The 16,245-nt window shown below is 33.8% G+C and overlaps 1 protein-coding gene across 1 annotated transcript in view; it reads right to left on the reverse strand.

The window, feature by feature from the left end:
• Window positions 1–6,105: 6,105 nt before the first annotated feature.
• The window catches only part of LOC117105333 (slit homolog 1 protein-like), a 14,078-nt gene continuing 3,938 nt past the window's right edge, over window positions 6,106–16,245 (reverse strand). The window contains exon 2 of the mRNA XM_033246453.1: window positions 6,106–6,652. Within this exon, the coding sequence (XP_033102344.1) occupies window positions 6,106–6,652 (547 nt within the window). The remainder of the gene's footprint in view (window positions 6,653–16,245) is intronic.

The raw sequence follows: 16,245 nt of genomic DNA on the forward strand, positions 1-16,245 counted from the left end.
TTTTTTTTTTTCCGGGCATAATTCCTAGACAGGATTGTTAATTCAATTCATATTGAAATTAGTGTTTTGATGGTGATTTTTTTTTTTTCATTTCAATGGGAATTCATATATTTTATATGAGAAGAATCTATGAATATTCAGCTTTCCGTTTACTGGGCGGGGTGGGGGAGGGGAATGAACAACAGGATATTTGATTGGTGAACAGCCGAAATGGCAATTTAAAGCCAACGAAGTCACTAGAGGTGTAAAAATGCAGCCTCTACGTGGTGGGCGGTCAGCATAGTACCAATTGAAAAGTCAAAAATGACGGTGAATTTTTCAAGCAATACAATTGAAACAAGTACTAAAGCAATCAGAAAATACATATAGGCCCCCTAATTGATTCTCCTGACGCAAATCCAAAATATCATATTTTGTTATATTGTATTTAAGCCTTTCCTTTATATTGTATGCTTTGTAAATTTGATATACTATATATTTTTGTTTTCTTTTTTATCATGGCCATGATGAAAAACTTGTAGGTTGTTGAGTTATGTTTTCGTGAATAAATAAAGCTTTATTACTTCTACGGACAAAATAACGCATTGAACATGTGACAGAAGATTGCCTTTAATTTGTTCGTAGTTGTAGCATTTTGAATTTTATACTGTATTTGTTTTTAGAAATATGTCGTAATGACTCGGCAGGCCTCCCAAGTCTACATAAAATCCAATCTTGAAGGCCAATTTCCCTCTTCCAAAAAGAAATATAATTTTCCCAGAAAATCTAGAATTTTTCTTCTGAATTAAAAACTGAGAATATTTGTAAAATTTGCTTCTCGAATATATTTTTAAATATAATGGGTACTGAAATATTTGCATGCTTATACGTTAGTGCCGTAATAGGATTTTAATTCATATTCAAGACAAAGTAATAAATGTTACCTCACCAACTTCACTGCGTTTTCAACAATGACGTCGAACCATTGGCGGTATTTTATTTAGATCGTTATGTTTCTCTTGCGGTCAATGATTATATTTATTAAGACCTAACCGTTGACCATTTTTACCACCCTTTTATTGTCTTGTGATCATTGTTTCCGAGTCTTCCTTCGGGCATTGTAAGTTGTAAACAGTTTTGTTTTCTTGAAAATTGTTTTGAAAATGTTTTCTATACCCTATTGGAAACAATCCTCTTAGTTTAATTAGGAAATCCAGATTTTTTTGAGTACTTTAAAATTACAGATTTTCGAGAGGATAGTGTTGTTATTATTATTATTATTATTATTATTATTATTATTATTATTATTATTATTATTATTATTTTTGTCAATGTTATCCTGTGTCACACCCATGTTTACACCAGTGTTTTTTTATCTGATGTGGCAGTATAAGGTATTATATAATTGTTACACTGTCAAGACAAATGGAATACAGGCAGACGTTTGACACAATAGGGAATTTCCGTTATACTAGGCCAAAAGAATGTACAGTGATCTCAAGTCGCACTCACTTAATCTATGAACACTAGTAGAAACTCTGTGGCATAATTTAGGAAGCTTTTTTCATCACCTTTGCTTTCAAAGTAGCCCGTTCATACCAAAACCAACGATTCGGCCTACATCTAATAAGGAGAAAATACGAAGATAAATATCTGATTTATACCCGCAGAGTTCACCTTCACCTCTCATACACATATTTACAGCAGTACAAGGTATTTTATAGCAAGCCTGTTCACATTTATTTTATCATTTACAACTATATACAGCTGCATACCTTATGTACAAGTTTCACAATTTAAAACTATAGTTTATTATTACACAACATAACAATTATAAGGGAAGAACATGGTGTACACGGAATAGGTTTCATGACATGGTTCCAGTGTTTTGGTTGGCCGATACAAACTTAATAGTATTAACTATATAGACACCTTATACAAAAAATGAATATTTTACAGTACTATATTTATATCCTTTTATAAAGTACAATAATATTGTTATCATTGCTGTCTACGCTCGTTTTAATTTGTTTTGGTTTCATAGCAAACTCAACAATGAAACCCAAAAAGCTTTGAATGTATGACAGAAGATTTTATGGCATACAACAATCACTCTCATCAATAATTATTCAAACTTATTTTACCTATTAATAGAATAAATAAATAAATTATATTTCCAATAACTATCACAACCTTCACAATCGATAAATCATTAAACCCCATATAAACACATGAAAATAACAGTTATATACCACTGCATCCGCTCGAAAAAAAAATTCGCTCGAATTCGCTCGAATTGGCCTTCGCTCGAAGTGGCATCCGCTCAAATTGACTGGTTCCTAGGCTGGGACATGAAAGGTTGTTGTTTGTTGTTATTTCGAAATTCGCGACGTCATCAACGAGTACAATACATTCAATCCCGTAACATGATTGGTCTATTTTTTTCTAATTTGCATAATGAATTTTTCCAACATTTTTGTCTATTTAAAAAAAAGTGTGTAAGTTATCGAGATGGTAACAATCATAAATCGATTATAAATTTAATTATATATTTTTAGACAAAAAATAAACCCTCTTGGCCCACGGCCCATTTTTTTGACACCATGACCATGCGTAATATTAACCTGTAGTGTATATATACGAAGAATTTTTTCTAGTAGGTTGACTAACAGGTACTTGGTGTGGTACTAGGTTTATTGCATTTATGGCTTAGGGGCCGTGGTTTACCTCCCACCGTTTAGTCATGCTGGATCAGGGGTAGTAAACTCAGCGATCGTGGGTTCGATTCCCACACGGGGCAAGTTTTTTTTTATTTATTTATTTATTTATTTAAGGTCGTGGGTTCGATTCCCACACGAGCCAGGTTTTTTTAAAAAAATTTTTAAGGCAGTTAATAATAATAGTATGAGGTGTAGGACATTGGCAGATCCAAGAATTGTAAATAGATAGAGTGGGTGAGGGGGGGGGGGGGGGGGGAGAGTTGGGGGGGGGGGGGGTGCAGACCCCCTTTTGGGAGGTAAAAAAAAGAAAAAAAAAACAAAGAAAAAGAAAAAAATGATAGCCCAGAATGCCTCAAATGTCTAGAACGCAAACATTTCGTGGGGGCATTCCCCCGAATCCCCTAGGACAGTGTTATCTCCATCGGCCCTTCCCCCTCCCTTTTGGACATCTCTGGATCCGCCCCTGTGCATAATAAAAATAAGAAAAGTTTGAACAGTATAGTTTAATAGTAAAATCTTTCTTGGTTGGTAGCTAATTCATTGAAAATCTAATATCCCACAGAAGTTCCATATATTGAAAATAGAAATTGAAAATAGAAATTGTAAAACCAAATTTAGATACTGTAATATATTGGCTGAGTGAGCTTGTCAGTCAGACATTAAGAAAAACAGCATACAAGTTCAAAAGTTCTAACTCCTTTCTCGGTAGAGATACAAAAATGATAAGCAACAGCTAAAAAGTAAACGTAAGTAAACAGCCAGAAATAGAACCAGAGCTTTCGGACAACACTAGTCCTTCCTCAGTGGCGAGTGAGTGAGGGTTGAAAAAAGCCAGATAGTATAAAGTGAGAATTTCATGCAGGCATGATTAGGAGTGCGAAAACATTGTCCAAATCGGGATTCGAACCTGTTGTCTTATTGAGCCCCTGTCCGCAAATGTCTGTCTGCAGCAAGCGTGCATTATCAAACAGTCACAGGCTACGTTCAGACTTGGAGATAAGATAAGCCAGGCTTGAATTATTAAGCCCGGCTTAACTCTGCCGGGCGTTCAGACTAACGGGTTTAGCCAGGCGAGAATTTGCATAATAATGAACCGTAACCAGGAAACGTGTTTTTAAAACATTGCTCGCGAAACGTACCTCGCTCACAGCGTACGTAATTAAATGCTGATTGGTGATTTCGTCACCCGCGAAGTCAATGCAAGACCCCCCGCAACGATTAAAGTTTGGAGATCGCATCCACTGGAATACTCTCGCTTTTATGTATACTTTTATACGGTCAATAAAGTGCGCCCTCTCTAATGAGATTAGTTTTTGTACTTCGTATTTCGCACAATGCGGTCGTTCGATTAAAGCTGAGATATGTTTGTTTCAGTGTCAAAATCTCAGTCAGAATCAGTTTTTTAACAAATTTGAAATAATTCCTATGAAATATTATATTTCACAAGTGTCAATACTAGCAACGGAAAATATCATGTCGGCCGTTTTTATGTGTGATAACAGAACCTAGATCGAGGTAAGGCTAGGCCTAGCCTAGCAGCGCTGGATAGGCTAATGTTTTCGGCGCCTACGATATTTCTTCTCACGACCTATCGCAAAATCAAAATGAAAAATTCATCCGCATTTATTTTTTGTGTGGAACACAACAAATCAAATTTCAGTCTTATTTTACATTTTTTTTTTAATTCTTAGGAATGTCTAATTTCAGTTAAACTAGCAAACCCGGTGAGTTGAGCCTGGTTTATCCACCTAGTCTGAACTAGGCCACAGTCATCATGGTCAATGAACCTTTCCGGTAAGCCCCGCCCCTTGGATATTGTTGCCAAGGTCCCACAAGATGACAATAGCCTGGTTCTCACGACAGCCCTAGTATCCGGATCGGGAGCTAACCGTTAGCGCTAACCGTTAGCACCTGCGTGAGAACGCGCGATCGGTTAGCGCTAACCGTTAGCGGTATCCAGATACGCTAACGGTTAGCAAGAGCTATCGGTTAGAAGTTGATGGCGTTTCTATCATCAACCAATTACACGTACGCGTTTACAATTTCCAGTTTCTTATTGGCCTTTGATTCGATCATCATATTGTTGGTATCCGGATCGGGATTTTCTGGCATGGACGCACGGCATCTAACGGTTAGCAGGATCCGGATCCTGCTAACCGTTAGCTGCCGTGTGAGAACATAGCCAATAGCTATGAAGAGAAATGGAGGACATATCTGCCAAACATTAGTCACTAAATCTAACTGAAAAGTGTATTAGTTTCTTTTAAAAATACAAATCTTAATAGTTAACTACTGATTTTAGAATCCGGGAGCTGTTTTCTCAGAGTTATTATTTACAAAAAGCAATAGTAAAAGTCTCCTGATAAAGTCCCCTGTGTTGAGGAAAGCCAGAGAATAAATATTATACGTAGTCTTAAAAGTGCTGTTGTCATTTCTTACATTGTTCTATAGCAGACTAACGTGACTACCCTTAATAGACAAGGGAATCAAAGTGTTGCGGCGTCAGCCTAGCAAAGTGGAAACTAACAGAGAAAGATGGACAGCTGGGAATGTCCTATTTTGAGATTCGCTAATTCAAGTGTGCAGACCTGCCAACTCACCCGATCCTGTCGGGTGTCACCCGATATCTGAACACATCTCCAGTTCTCCCGATCGAATGTAATTTTCACCCGATTTCACTGATTTTACAGGTTCCCTCCGATGTATGCATAAATGATTGATTATATCGTTATTATTCAATGTATTCGCCGAGATAGACAAGCAGCAATTTAATAAGTTGTTTTGCAGTAATTTTGTACCATTGATTTTATACCAATATGACTTGTCTTGACGTCTTTTTTTAGTAAATTGCATCATCTTTTGGTTAATTCTGGAAACCTCCAGATTTGTTGGTAAATCTCCAGATTTTTTAAGATTAAAAAAAAAAATCTCCAGATTTTCATGGCCCAGGGGTTGGCAGGTCTAAGTGTGCACATATTGCAATGGTCCTTTCAACTAAGCCCCGCCCCTTTTGATATTTTCGCTAAGGTTCCACAACAATTACGCCATTGTAAAAACATACGCAAACACGTGCGTTTGTAGGACAACACGTGAGTTTTTGATACAAGCACGTATTTCTGGCCCTGTTTTGATTGGTCTGTTGCAATATCGTTAAATCCCTGTCCAGACTATCAAATTTGATTTGACAAAAAGATGTGTCATGCCTTAATGTGGTCATGATGACATTACATTACCTATATAAGCACATCATGACTATATATGGTCATACGATAGGTTTTTTTCAAAGAAAATTAGACAGTGTGGAGAGAGCATTATATCCCAATCATAATTGCACTGGTCTATACACAAGTTGAATTACTGAAGATATAATGTTACTAGCATATTAGTGTATCTTTAGTTTGTAAATTTAGTTATTAATCAACCAATCTTTATGCGCATTTGGTGTTTTTAAGACCTCTGCAAGCGTTGTCCAAAACTTAGCTCTGTCTTCTTCTTCATCTGGCCATTTGAGATACGTTTTTGTTTGCATTAACATACGTAGAAAGTTGGGCATGTGGACCACATCAACATCCTCCAGCAGAACGATCAGAATGCTGTCTTCATTGGCATCAAACATTTTAGTTCTTGCCATCTCCACCTCGAAGAAACACCATTCACTGGCGATGAACGACTTGGTGACAATTAATAATGTTTTATGACTGCTCTTGACAGAATCAATGATGTTATTGAAGATGGTATCACCAGCAGTAAAGTCTCTATAGTCAAGACAAAGTTTGAAGTTATGAAGGGCTCCTTCTAGCTTTGGCTGCAGCACATGTATCACCCAATCTAAATCTTCATGGCTGTACGATACGTAAACATCAAAGCGGATGTTGACTCCATCAAGGGGAGGTAGCCCCCCATCTGCAAGCCTCTGGTATTGTTTACGAAGAAGATGCCGCTGATAAAGATACCTGGAAAAAATGGAAGAAGAAATTAAATTTGGTTGACGATTTTGTTCTGTAACATGAAATTTTTTTTTCTCTCTTTTGTGGAGTCATACCTCATTTATTTTTTCCTTCATTTCCTTCATTACCAGCAATTCACTAAAAGCTTAAATAAATATATATATATATTATCGAAAATTTATTATTTATCCTAAATTTGTACTTTTTTTATTTCCTTTACATTAAACAGCAAGTAGACTCGCTACTTACAAGATGAAAATATGTTTTATAAACTAAGTCTCTTGCTGAGGCCTAGGGAGTGCAGTTGATTTTAGTTGTGAGAAAAAAAATCATTCATATAGTAACTAAAATCATTTGTTTTTCAGTGGTATCTATTATATATATAAGATGTGTATAAGAGACAGAAATGGAGGACATATCTGCCAAACATTAGTCACTAAATCTAACAAAATTCAAAAATTCAAAATTTCATAAAAAGCATTAACCATGGCAGCCAAAAAGGCTGAATTACGAATTATGTTACAACATCAAAATAGGATATTTACATCCATAACATAAAATAGTTTAGATAAAGGACAAGAGAAAAGTACAGGATTATAAATAACTACTTGTAGCAATTGTTTGTTATTGTTATAATTATTATATAATTATTAATGATTGCTACAGTAATTATTATTATTATACTTATTATAATTATTATTATCAAATAATTGAATTTATTACATCAAAACTATTAATAAAAAGGATTACGAATAACGCTTAACATCAATAATATCAAAAAGCATGAAACAAATCAGACATAATAGGACATTTACATAAAAATTACAGAAAAAAAGGTTTTACAAATTCACACCACAAAACACATTCAGAAAGAAAAAAGAAGCGGTAAAAAAGGCAACATTCAAAATAAAAGAAATGTAACAATGCACAATCAACCAACAGTCAAATTTTAAAAATATGAAAGTAGTCAACAATGCCAAAAAGCTTATATCATCCATGGTTCTAGACTGGTTTCCCCCGGACATTTTTCCCCCGGACATTTTTCTCCCGGACACTTTCCCCCGGTATTTACCCCCGGAAATTTGCCACACACCTCTGGACTGTTGCCCCTCTCCCCAGGACTTCTCATGATTTCAATTATACATTTTAATTTAAAATACATTTTAATTTAAAATACATTTTAATTTTTTTGTAATTTTACTTAATTTTAAGGAAGTAGATATTCCTACGATATTCATTAGTGCAATAAGATAGAAAGGCTGATTGGTAAGAACTAATTTTTTTCCAGGTGTTCTTATTTTTTGTCAATTTCAATTTTAAAATATTCTTATTTTATTCATATTTTTTCACCTATTTTAAACATACAAATTTATTACTTTACAGCAGTATATTACTGTACTAGAATAATACCATAAAACTTCCTCCGTGGTCACACCTACTGCAAAAATAAGGACACGATTTGTTGGTTTTCATTTTTTTTTTTTTTAAACCTCAATTGATATTTTACCTCAGCATCAATTTTCAGCCTGAGTGTTCTTATAATATATGTTCTTATAAAAGAAGATGTGTAATATAGTATAGAGAAAATCAGGGCACCCATGACCATTTTTGGGGACCAAGGTTTTCCTACTGATTTAGCATCACCAGGGTATGAATTTAAAAATGAGCTTGAGGGAACCTCTAGAAAAAGGGCGGAACATACTTTTTGACGGCCATTTTTAAAATGCCTTTTTGAGATTCAAGATGGCTGCCATAAAAATTGGCAAATCCATGGGAATGAGGTGCATCTTATCTTTTACTGCGTTTCTCCACAGAATGCATATTATACAGATTTTTAGCAAGGTGTGTATGTGAAAGTGACGAAAATCAGTAGGCAAATATCGGAAGAGATGATCCTGTTAATACATTATAGTACATTTTTTTCTGTCGTCTGAATCAGTTTTTTTTTTCTTTGATTTTAATTCAGTCAATATTATTTTTGTGTTTGCCCTTGGGCAAAACACTTAACCTTATGTTTTCCTCTCTTAATCCAGAAGTATAAATGGGTACCTGGTAGGAGGTGAATAATTCGGATTTATATTTATAGTGATGAATTACACACATAACTACTAGTCTGGGTGCAGTAGGAAATTAGCGGGAAAAAGTATAGGAAAATTTATTTTTGGTTTTTCTGAATCAGTATAGCATATAGTGTCTCAGAAAAAAATCCACATTCTTTGAGCTTGGGCAAATTAATGAACTATTACAATATATAAACCCACTAGAAAAAGAAAAAGTGAAATTTTGCTCTGAAAGACTGAACGATCCCATTTCTGGACTCGGATCAGGGTAATGGAAGAAAATTATGGCATTATTTTATTTTTTGCTATAAATGTGAAAATTGGTTATTTTTGTTATAATTATTATTACTATTGTTCTCAATGTACAAAATACAATCTCATTAAAGCAATGTATAATTATAGAATATATATATATATATTATTATTTTAATAGCTGTATTATGCTTATTTATTATTATTGAAATCATGATTAATATTATTATTGTATATTATATATTACTGTATTGTATTCTTGTTATTTAAAAATTATATTTTATTATTAAGATGAATTACATGATTGTTAGTACTGATATATAATAATATTAGTATCACCACTATTTACATCATTACAGTATTATCATCATCCGTCATCATCATACTCATCCTATTCGTCATCTTCATCATCATTCTCATTGTTGTCATCATCACTATCACTAACATCCTTACTGTCATTGATCGTTGTAATCATCATCACCATCATCATCACCACATCATACTTATCTATTATCATCCATCGTCATCGTCCTCATCTTCATCATCATCCTCATCAATCATCTATTTTCGTTATCATCATCCTCATAATCTTCATCCTCCTAATCCTTCATCATTTTCTTCATCATCATCCTCATCATCATATTCATCCTCATCTATCATCATCCACATCATCATCAATGCCGTAGCCAGCTATTGGGACAGTTGGGACATTCAACACCATTTTTCTAAATGGTCCACAAAAGGTAGGTCCACATTTTTAAAAATGGGTCCAAATCATGTAATTTTATGAATAAAATGGGTTCACGTCTTGAAAAATGGGTCCCGATGTCTCATATTTAGCTTAAAATGGGTAAAATATAAGAAAATTGGTCCAGATACTTCATATTTTTGCGTAAAATGGGTCCACATTGTTTGAATTTACACGTAAAGTGGGTCAACTCTGATGTTGTCCCGCACAGTTTGAAAATCCTGGCTATGGCATTGATCCTCATCCATCATCGTCAACATCATCACCATCCTTACCAATCATTGTAAATATCATCGACATCACCTTTATCCTACTAATCATCCTCCTATATCATTTTTTATTTTATTTCATCAAAGTCCAACAGTGACCAATGTCACCCTTTACAGGATTGAATAATAAAATCTATATATATATATGTATATATATATTTACTCATTATCTCGCTCCCATTATATATCATTATCCCCATGTCTCCAATATTGTTTATCTCATTTAATCACCCTCCTTTATTTATTGCCGACTGTTTATTGTTTTACATTGGATCTGGTATTTGCCAACTTTTGTAATCAGTTACGCTGATGAAGTTGAGGACAGGAAGAAATGTTTCGTTTAGTGAATAAATTATATTGTGTTCTACTGTCTAACTCAACTTTTCCGCATCATTATTTTCTGTTTTATATATAGGCCCTATATATATATCTGTGGTGAAAAACCATATGAATGTGAACATTGTGGAAAGAAGTTTAATCAAAGTAGTCAATTAGTAAGACATCTAAGGATACATACGGGAGAGACACCATACGAATGTGAACATTGTGGAGAGATGTTTCTGTCTCTTATACACATCTAGATGTGTATAAGAGACAGGGAGAAGGATACAGAAAGAGAAAAATGAACTGCAAAATTTCCATCGTAGATTGAATTCATACATTTAAAAAGAAAAATTAAATAAAAAATTTACGGCGGTCAGCTAATGGGGTTAGGAAGTCTTTACTAACAAAACCAAATTTGCGAGAATAAAATCTAAAAAAACTTATTTTGAACACGTTGCGTTCATCATCATCTTCATCATCATCATCATCCTTCATCATCCTTATCCTCATCATCATCAACCTCATCCTTATCCTCCTTATCATCACTTATCATCATTCACCATCATCATCCTCATTATCCTCATCATTGTCATTGTCATTATCATCATCATTCTCATTACAATCATCATCTATCATCATCCATCATCATCATCCTTGTCCTCGTGGGGCCAGCGGGGGGCCAGGGCCCCCCGTCGGGGAGAGCTGTCTCCCCCCCCCCCCCCCGCGCCCCCGTCGGGGAGAAAAAGCACAATTCGTCGGGGAGAAAAAAAATTATATGTATTTTCTACATATTAGTAGACTCTAAAATCGATTAAATAAGCCTTTGAAACCCCTAAATTGTCAAACTTTTCGGGGGCTTCGCCCCCAGGACCACTTTCGGAACCTTTTAATCGAAGCTCGACCACGTCCACTTTTCTTTCGTCGGCGAAATCTGACTCCTCGTCAGGGCAAATCTGACCCCCCGTCGGGGACCTCGGCCCTCCCCCCTCGTCGGGCAAATCCTGGCGCCACCCCTGATCCTTATTAATCATCATTATCACCATTCATCCTCATTCTCGTCATCATTCTTATCCTCATCATCATCCTCTTTATCATCATCAATCATCATCCTTATCATGAGGATGATGATGATGAGGAGGAGGAGGACGACAAGCATGAGGATGAGGGGCAGAGGGATGTTTCTCATCACTCATCATCATTAACCTCCTCAACATCATTCTCATCAATCATAATCATCATCATTATTACAATTATCCTCATCAACAACCATTATCATTAATCATTATCATCCTTATCTTCATCATCATCAAACTCATCATCCTAATCCTCCTCCTTATTATCATCATTATCTTCACCATATCAGCATCATCTTCTTCCTCCTCATCATCATCATCCATCATCAATCATCATCTACTTCATCATCTTCCTTCTCCTCATCAACCGCATCATCCTCAACCTCCTCATCATAATTCTTATCTTCATCGTCATCACAATCATCATTATTATCATCCTCACTATTATCATCATCCTCATCATCATCCTGATTAAAACTGTAATTTTCATCATCATCATCATTATCATCATTACCATCATCGTTTTCATCATTATCACTTCTGCATCATCAGTCTCCATCATCATCATGAGGATGATGATGATGAGGAGGACGACGGCGAGAATGAAGATGAGGACGAGGGTAAAGATGAGAGGGATGATTCTCACCATTCATCATCATTCTTATCAATCCTTTTCTATCATTCTCATCACCATCATCACAATCATCCTCATCAACAACCATTATCATCAATCATAATCACCATCATCTTCTTCCTCATCATCATTTACTTCATCATCTTTCTTCTCCTCCTCATCACCAACATCCTCATTATAATGGGAATTATAATGAGGATGGGGATGACAATGAGGAAGAGGAAGATAATGATGATGATGATGATAATAAAGAAATCAGTATAGTAAGAATAACAGTACTAACGCTAATATTAATTTCAATCATAAACTACAATTTTTTTTAAATGCATAAAAATCATGATATACTATATTAATAACATTATAAATTAACAACATAATGGTATATAATAATGATGATGAAGAAAAATGTAGTGTATAAAGATTAAATTTAAATAGGTAAAACATTTCCTTTAATTTTGATTGTTGTAGTCTTGGAATTTGATGTGTTGATGCCATCTTCCAAATTTGCTTGGGAGGTGGGAAATTCCCGTCAGACAGGCCTAGACTCCCATCGACCGATGCCACGACGAGGTCGTTACACCACAAATATTGATTTGCATATCCATATAACATTATTTTGATTGCCAATCCCTAATATTTTGGCTTAAAAGCCAAATTTTGGGCCATACTAAGCTAAAAAAAAAACTCACATGAGCACAGAGATGTTTATTCCGGAACTCTGACCTAGGGTCTAGTCAGCCCTGGGTTTTGACCCACCTACCAGACAACCTGGGGCCACCACTGAATGACCATAATGGGTAAGTGTTTAACTGAGGTTCTATTTTGAATTGTCTTTATGTAAGTAAATTTAATATTTTTAAGACTTGTTATGAGGATTGTATGTTATTATTATTATTATTATTATTGTTATTATTATTATTATGTTGTAATGATGTTGTTTGTACTGTTCTTTGATTTTATTAAAGAGGGCCCCTGAATATTAGTTAACCTACTGGGCTAAACTGGAAGGGTTACCCTCTTTAAAGATGGTTGAAATAAAATAAAATAAATAAGGTCCTGTTAGTTTTCACATTTGTAGAAAAAAAAACTAAGTGACTAAAAACATAAGTATGTTTCCCATACCCCGATCCAAATATTGGTATTTTAAAGCAATATTTCACTATTTCGTTTTTTCATTGGGTTTACTTTGTAGTAGTTCATTAATTATATGTTTTATTTTATTCATGTAGGATTCCTGTATGTATAATATTGTTTTGAGATTGTATTTGTATTTTGATAACAGTAAAATTATTTTTACATTAAAAACATAGTTTTTTACGCCATAATGGACGCCATCTTAGAATTTGTCATGATGACGTCATCATTCCGATCAATTGTTTTAATGAGAGTGACGAGTAACTACTTAGCCAAGTTGTTGTTATATTTCATATCCACAGTATATGTAAAAGTGACTAAAAACATAAATTTAATTCCCCTACCCCCAACTTAAATAGTTTAAAATAGGGTATTTTAGGCCAAAATTTCAAAGTGCTGTAAAAAAATTGTCCAAGCCCTAGGCACGGGGATTTTTTTTCTGAGGCACTATAGGGTATGCTGATTCAGAAAAACCAAAAATAAATTTTCCTTTATTTTTTTTCCCGCTAAAGTTCATTTCAGCAGTTTTACAACCAGGCTATACGAAAATGTAGAATTGATATACATTTAAGATATTTATCTGATAAAAATAATACAAAAATTTAAGCCATATTACATAACATGGAAATTTGTCTGAACTTTAAGAATCTACAAAGGCAAATACCTCAACCTTTTATAGATGGCACTCGTGACGACCACCTCGCAGCCTAGTACCCTTTGTGGTTACAACGACAGAGGTTCCAACTTAGGGGTCATTCACAATTATCAACATTTCCGCAAGTGTACAAACAGTAATCTTTTCAGTCTCCCACCCCTCTGAAAATGCACTTTACAAAAACATGTTGATTTTGCAAAATTATCTTTATTGTTTTTTTTGTGTAGTGAATCTATGTACTGTGATTTTTAGATAAACATGTCTTATATCCCTGGTTTTATATAAAATCACTTTATTCACTAAACATAAAAAGTACTGAAATAAAGGAGAGAAATACAGGTGTAGGTCAAATCTGGATCACAAAGGTGCAAGGCAATAAATTACAAAATGAGATAAGAACATTAAAATGGTTGCAAAATTATTATTACATTAAAACTCACATGAAGAGTGCACTGTGTACACCAAATCTAGTGTATTGTCAATAAAACTAGTCTTTAAATTACTTCATGTCCAGTGTTTATTTAATTTAATTTAATAAAATAGAAATAAAAATGAAGGTCACAAGAAAAAAAATTGTCATAAAAATCTATTATTTTAAAATATTGCAGGTTATTTTGAATCAGGATTTTTGTCATATATAAAAGTGTACAAACGTGTCTACCTCATCACTCTAGCGTACTGTTTGTACACTCGTGAAAATGTTGATAATTGTGAAAGGCCCTTTAAAGCTACATGTCTGATGCATACAAAAAAAATTTTTTTTTAAATTTCATATAGCCTCCGTATAACCCCCTTCAAAGTAATAATCTCAAAATAGAGCGCTAGAGCAAGTTATTGTTTTTTTTTAATTGTAGTTGAACTGTTGGCATAGCTTGTATCCACATTTTAATGACAAATTCACTTCATTTTATTAATTTTAGGATATAATCGCTATATTTTATAAACAATTTTAGATAATACAATGTAGGCGTGAAAAGTGGAATGCTCCTGCTTGAGACTCGCACATTACGCCTGAAAGTTGGAATGTGTAGAATACTTGTTACAACACTACATACAAAAGGAAAACCACATTTACCTGAAATCCCAATGGAAGATACGGTAAGTGTCTAGATCAATTTCAGTACTGTTAATGTTTCTCTCTAGATTTTTAATTGGAGTTTGGCGTTTAGCATTACCCAATGGACTGTTTATCCAATATCCAATAGAATTTGTTTACATCAAATTCTTTATTAAATTAAAACGCTATATAATTATACCTAAGGTATTTTACTACCGTTCAATAATTTGTGACCCAAGATCACAAAAGGGCTGTAAACTCGCATCACCAGGTTTTGAGAAAAAAGGCCAAATAGACAGTATAACATGTAATTTGAGCAAAATGTGATTATGTCATAAATATAAAGTATTACCTTTAATCTTACTATTTTTTATGTTTGGGTTCAATGTTTTAACTCTAAACCCTAAAATTTAGTAATTTTATGAAGGCCACTCAATTCAATTTTTTTTTCAATTCAAGATAGCATTTATTCATCCACAAAAATTCGAAATTATAACATTTATCATACAAAGGAGAATAATTATAAAGTGGACAAGGGACAATTATAAAGCAGAAGGCTTGTCTAAACTGCCCCTTAACAAAGACATGTACACATGAAAAAAATAAAATAAAATAAAGAGGAAAATACAATTATAAAAGTAATAATTTAGGTGAACTATCGTAATTATTTATTAAAGAGCATTTTATTTAATTTCAATCATCCATTGGATTTTCTTTTGAGCGTACTGTAGAATAATTTGCCTTTTGTATTTACATTTTAGTTTTGTCACAGAAATAGATTGTTTCAAATCACTACTTATATAATATAAGATGTATGTTAAAATAATATAACTTTCTTCAATATATATATATATATATATATATATATATATATATATATTATACTTCCTTTATTCGGCTCTTAAGGGGAAACTCTTTTGTCTATGATTTCTCCTTATCGTCGTATTAGTTTCCCCTTAGTGATACTACTTTCTCCTTAAGGTACTGTTTTTAACCCTCTTCATTGTTTTATTTTCCCCTATGGATACTTCTTATATAATTATATATATATTATCATACCTGAACTGAATTTCCTTGTCCTTAGTTTCCCACCATACACCTATGCCTATGTTGTTTTTAATTAGACTATAAGTGTTGTTTTTAGTCACTTCATTTAAAAAAAAAATAAATTCACCTCCCGAAGAATGTTATTTCTTTTTTGTGTAATTATTTTCGGAAGTTTCAAGTTGTATACTGTACAATATAAACAATCTTATTGTAAGATAGACGGATTAGACCAAATAAAAAACAAATTAGGCCTACTACGTTGGCCACGCCTGACCGACCCGAAATATACGAAATTGAGATTAAACATTTTTTAATTAAGCATATGAATGAACTTATTACGTAATTG

This window comes from Anneissia japonica, unplaced genomic scaffold (assembly GCF_011630105.1).
Source record: "Anneissia japonica isolate Jap-2015-1 unplaced genomic scaffold, ASM1163010v1 scaffold287726_len2788222_cov184, whole genome shotgun sequence".
NCBI classification, from domain to species: Eukaryota; Metazoa; Echinodermata; class Crinoidea; order Comatulida; family Comatulidae; genus Anneissia; species Anneissia japonica.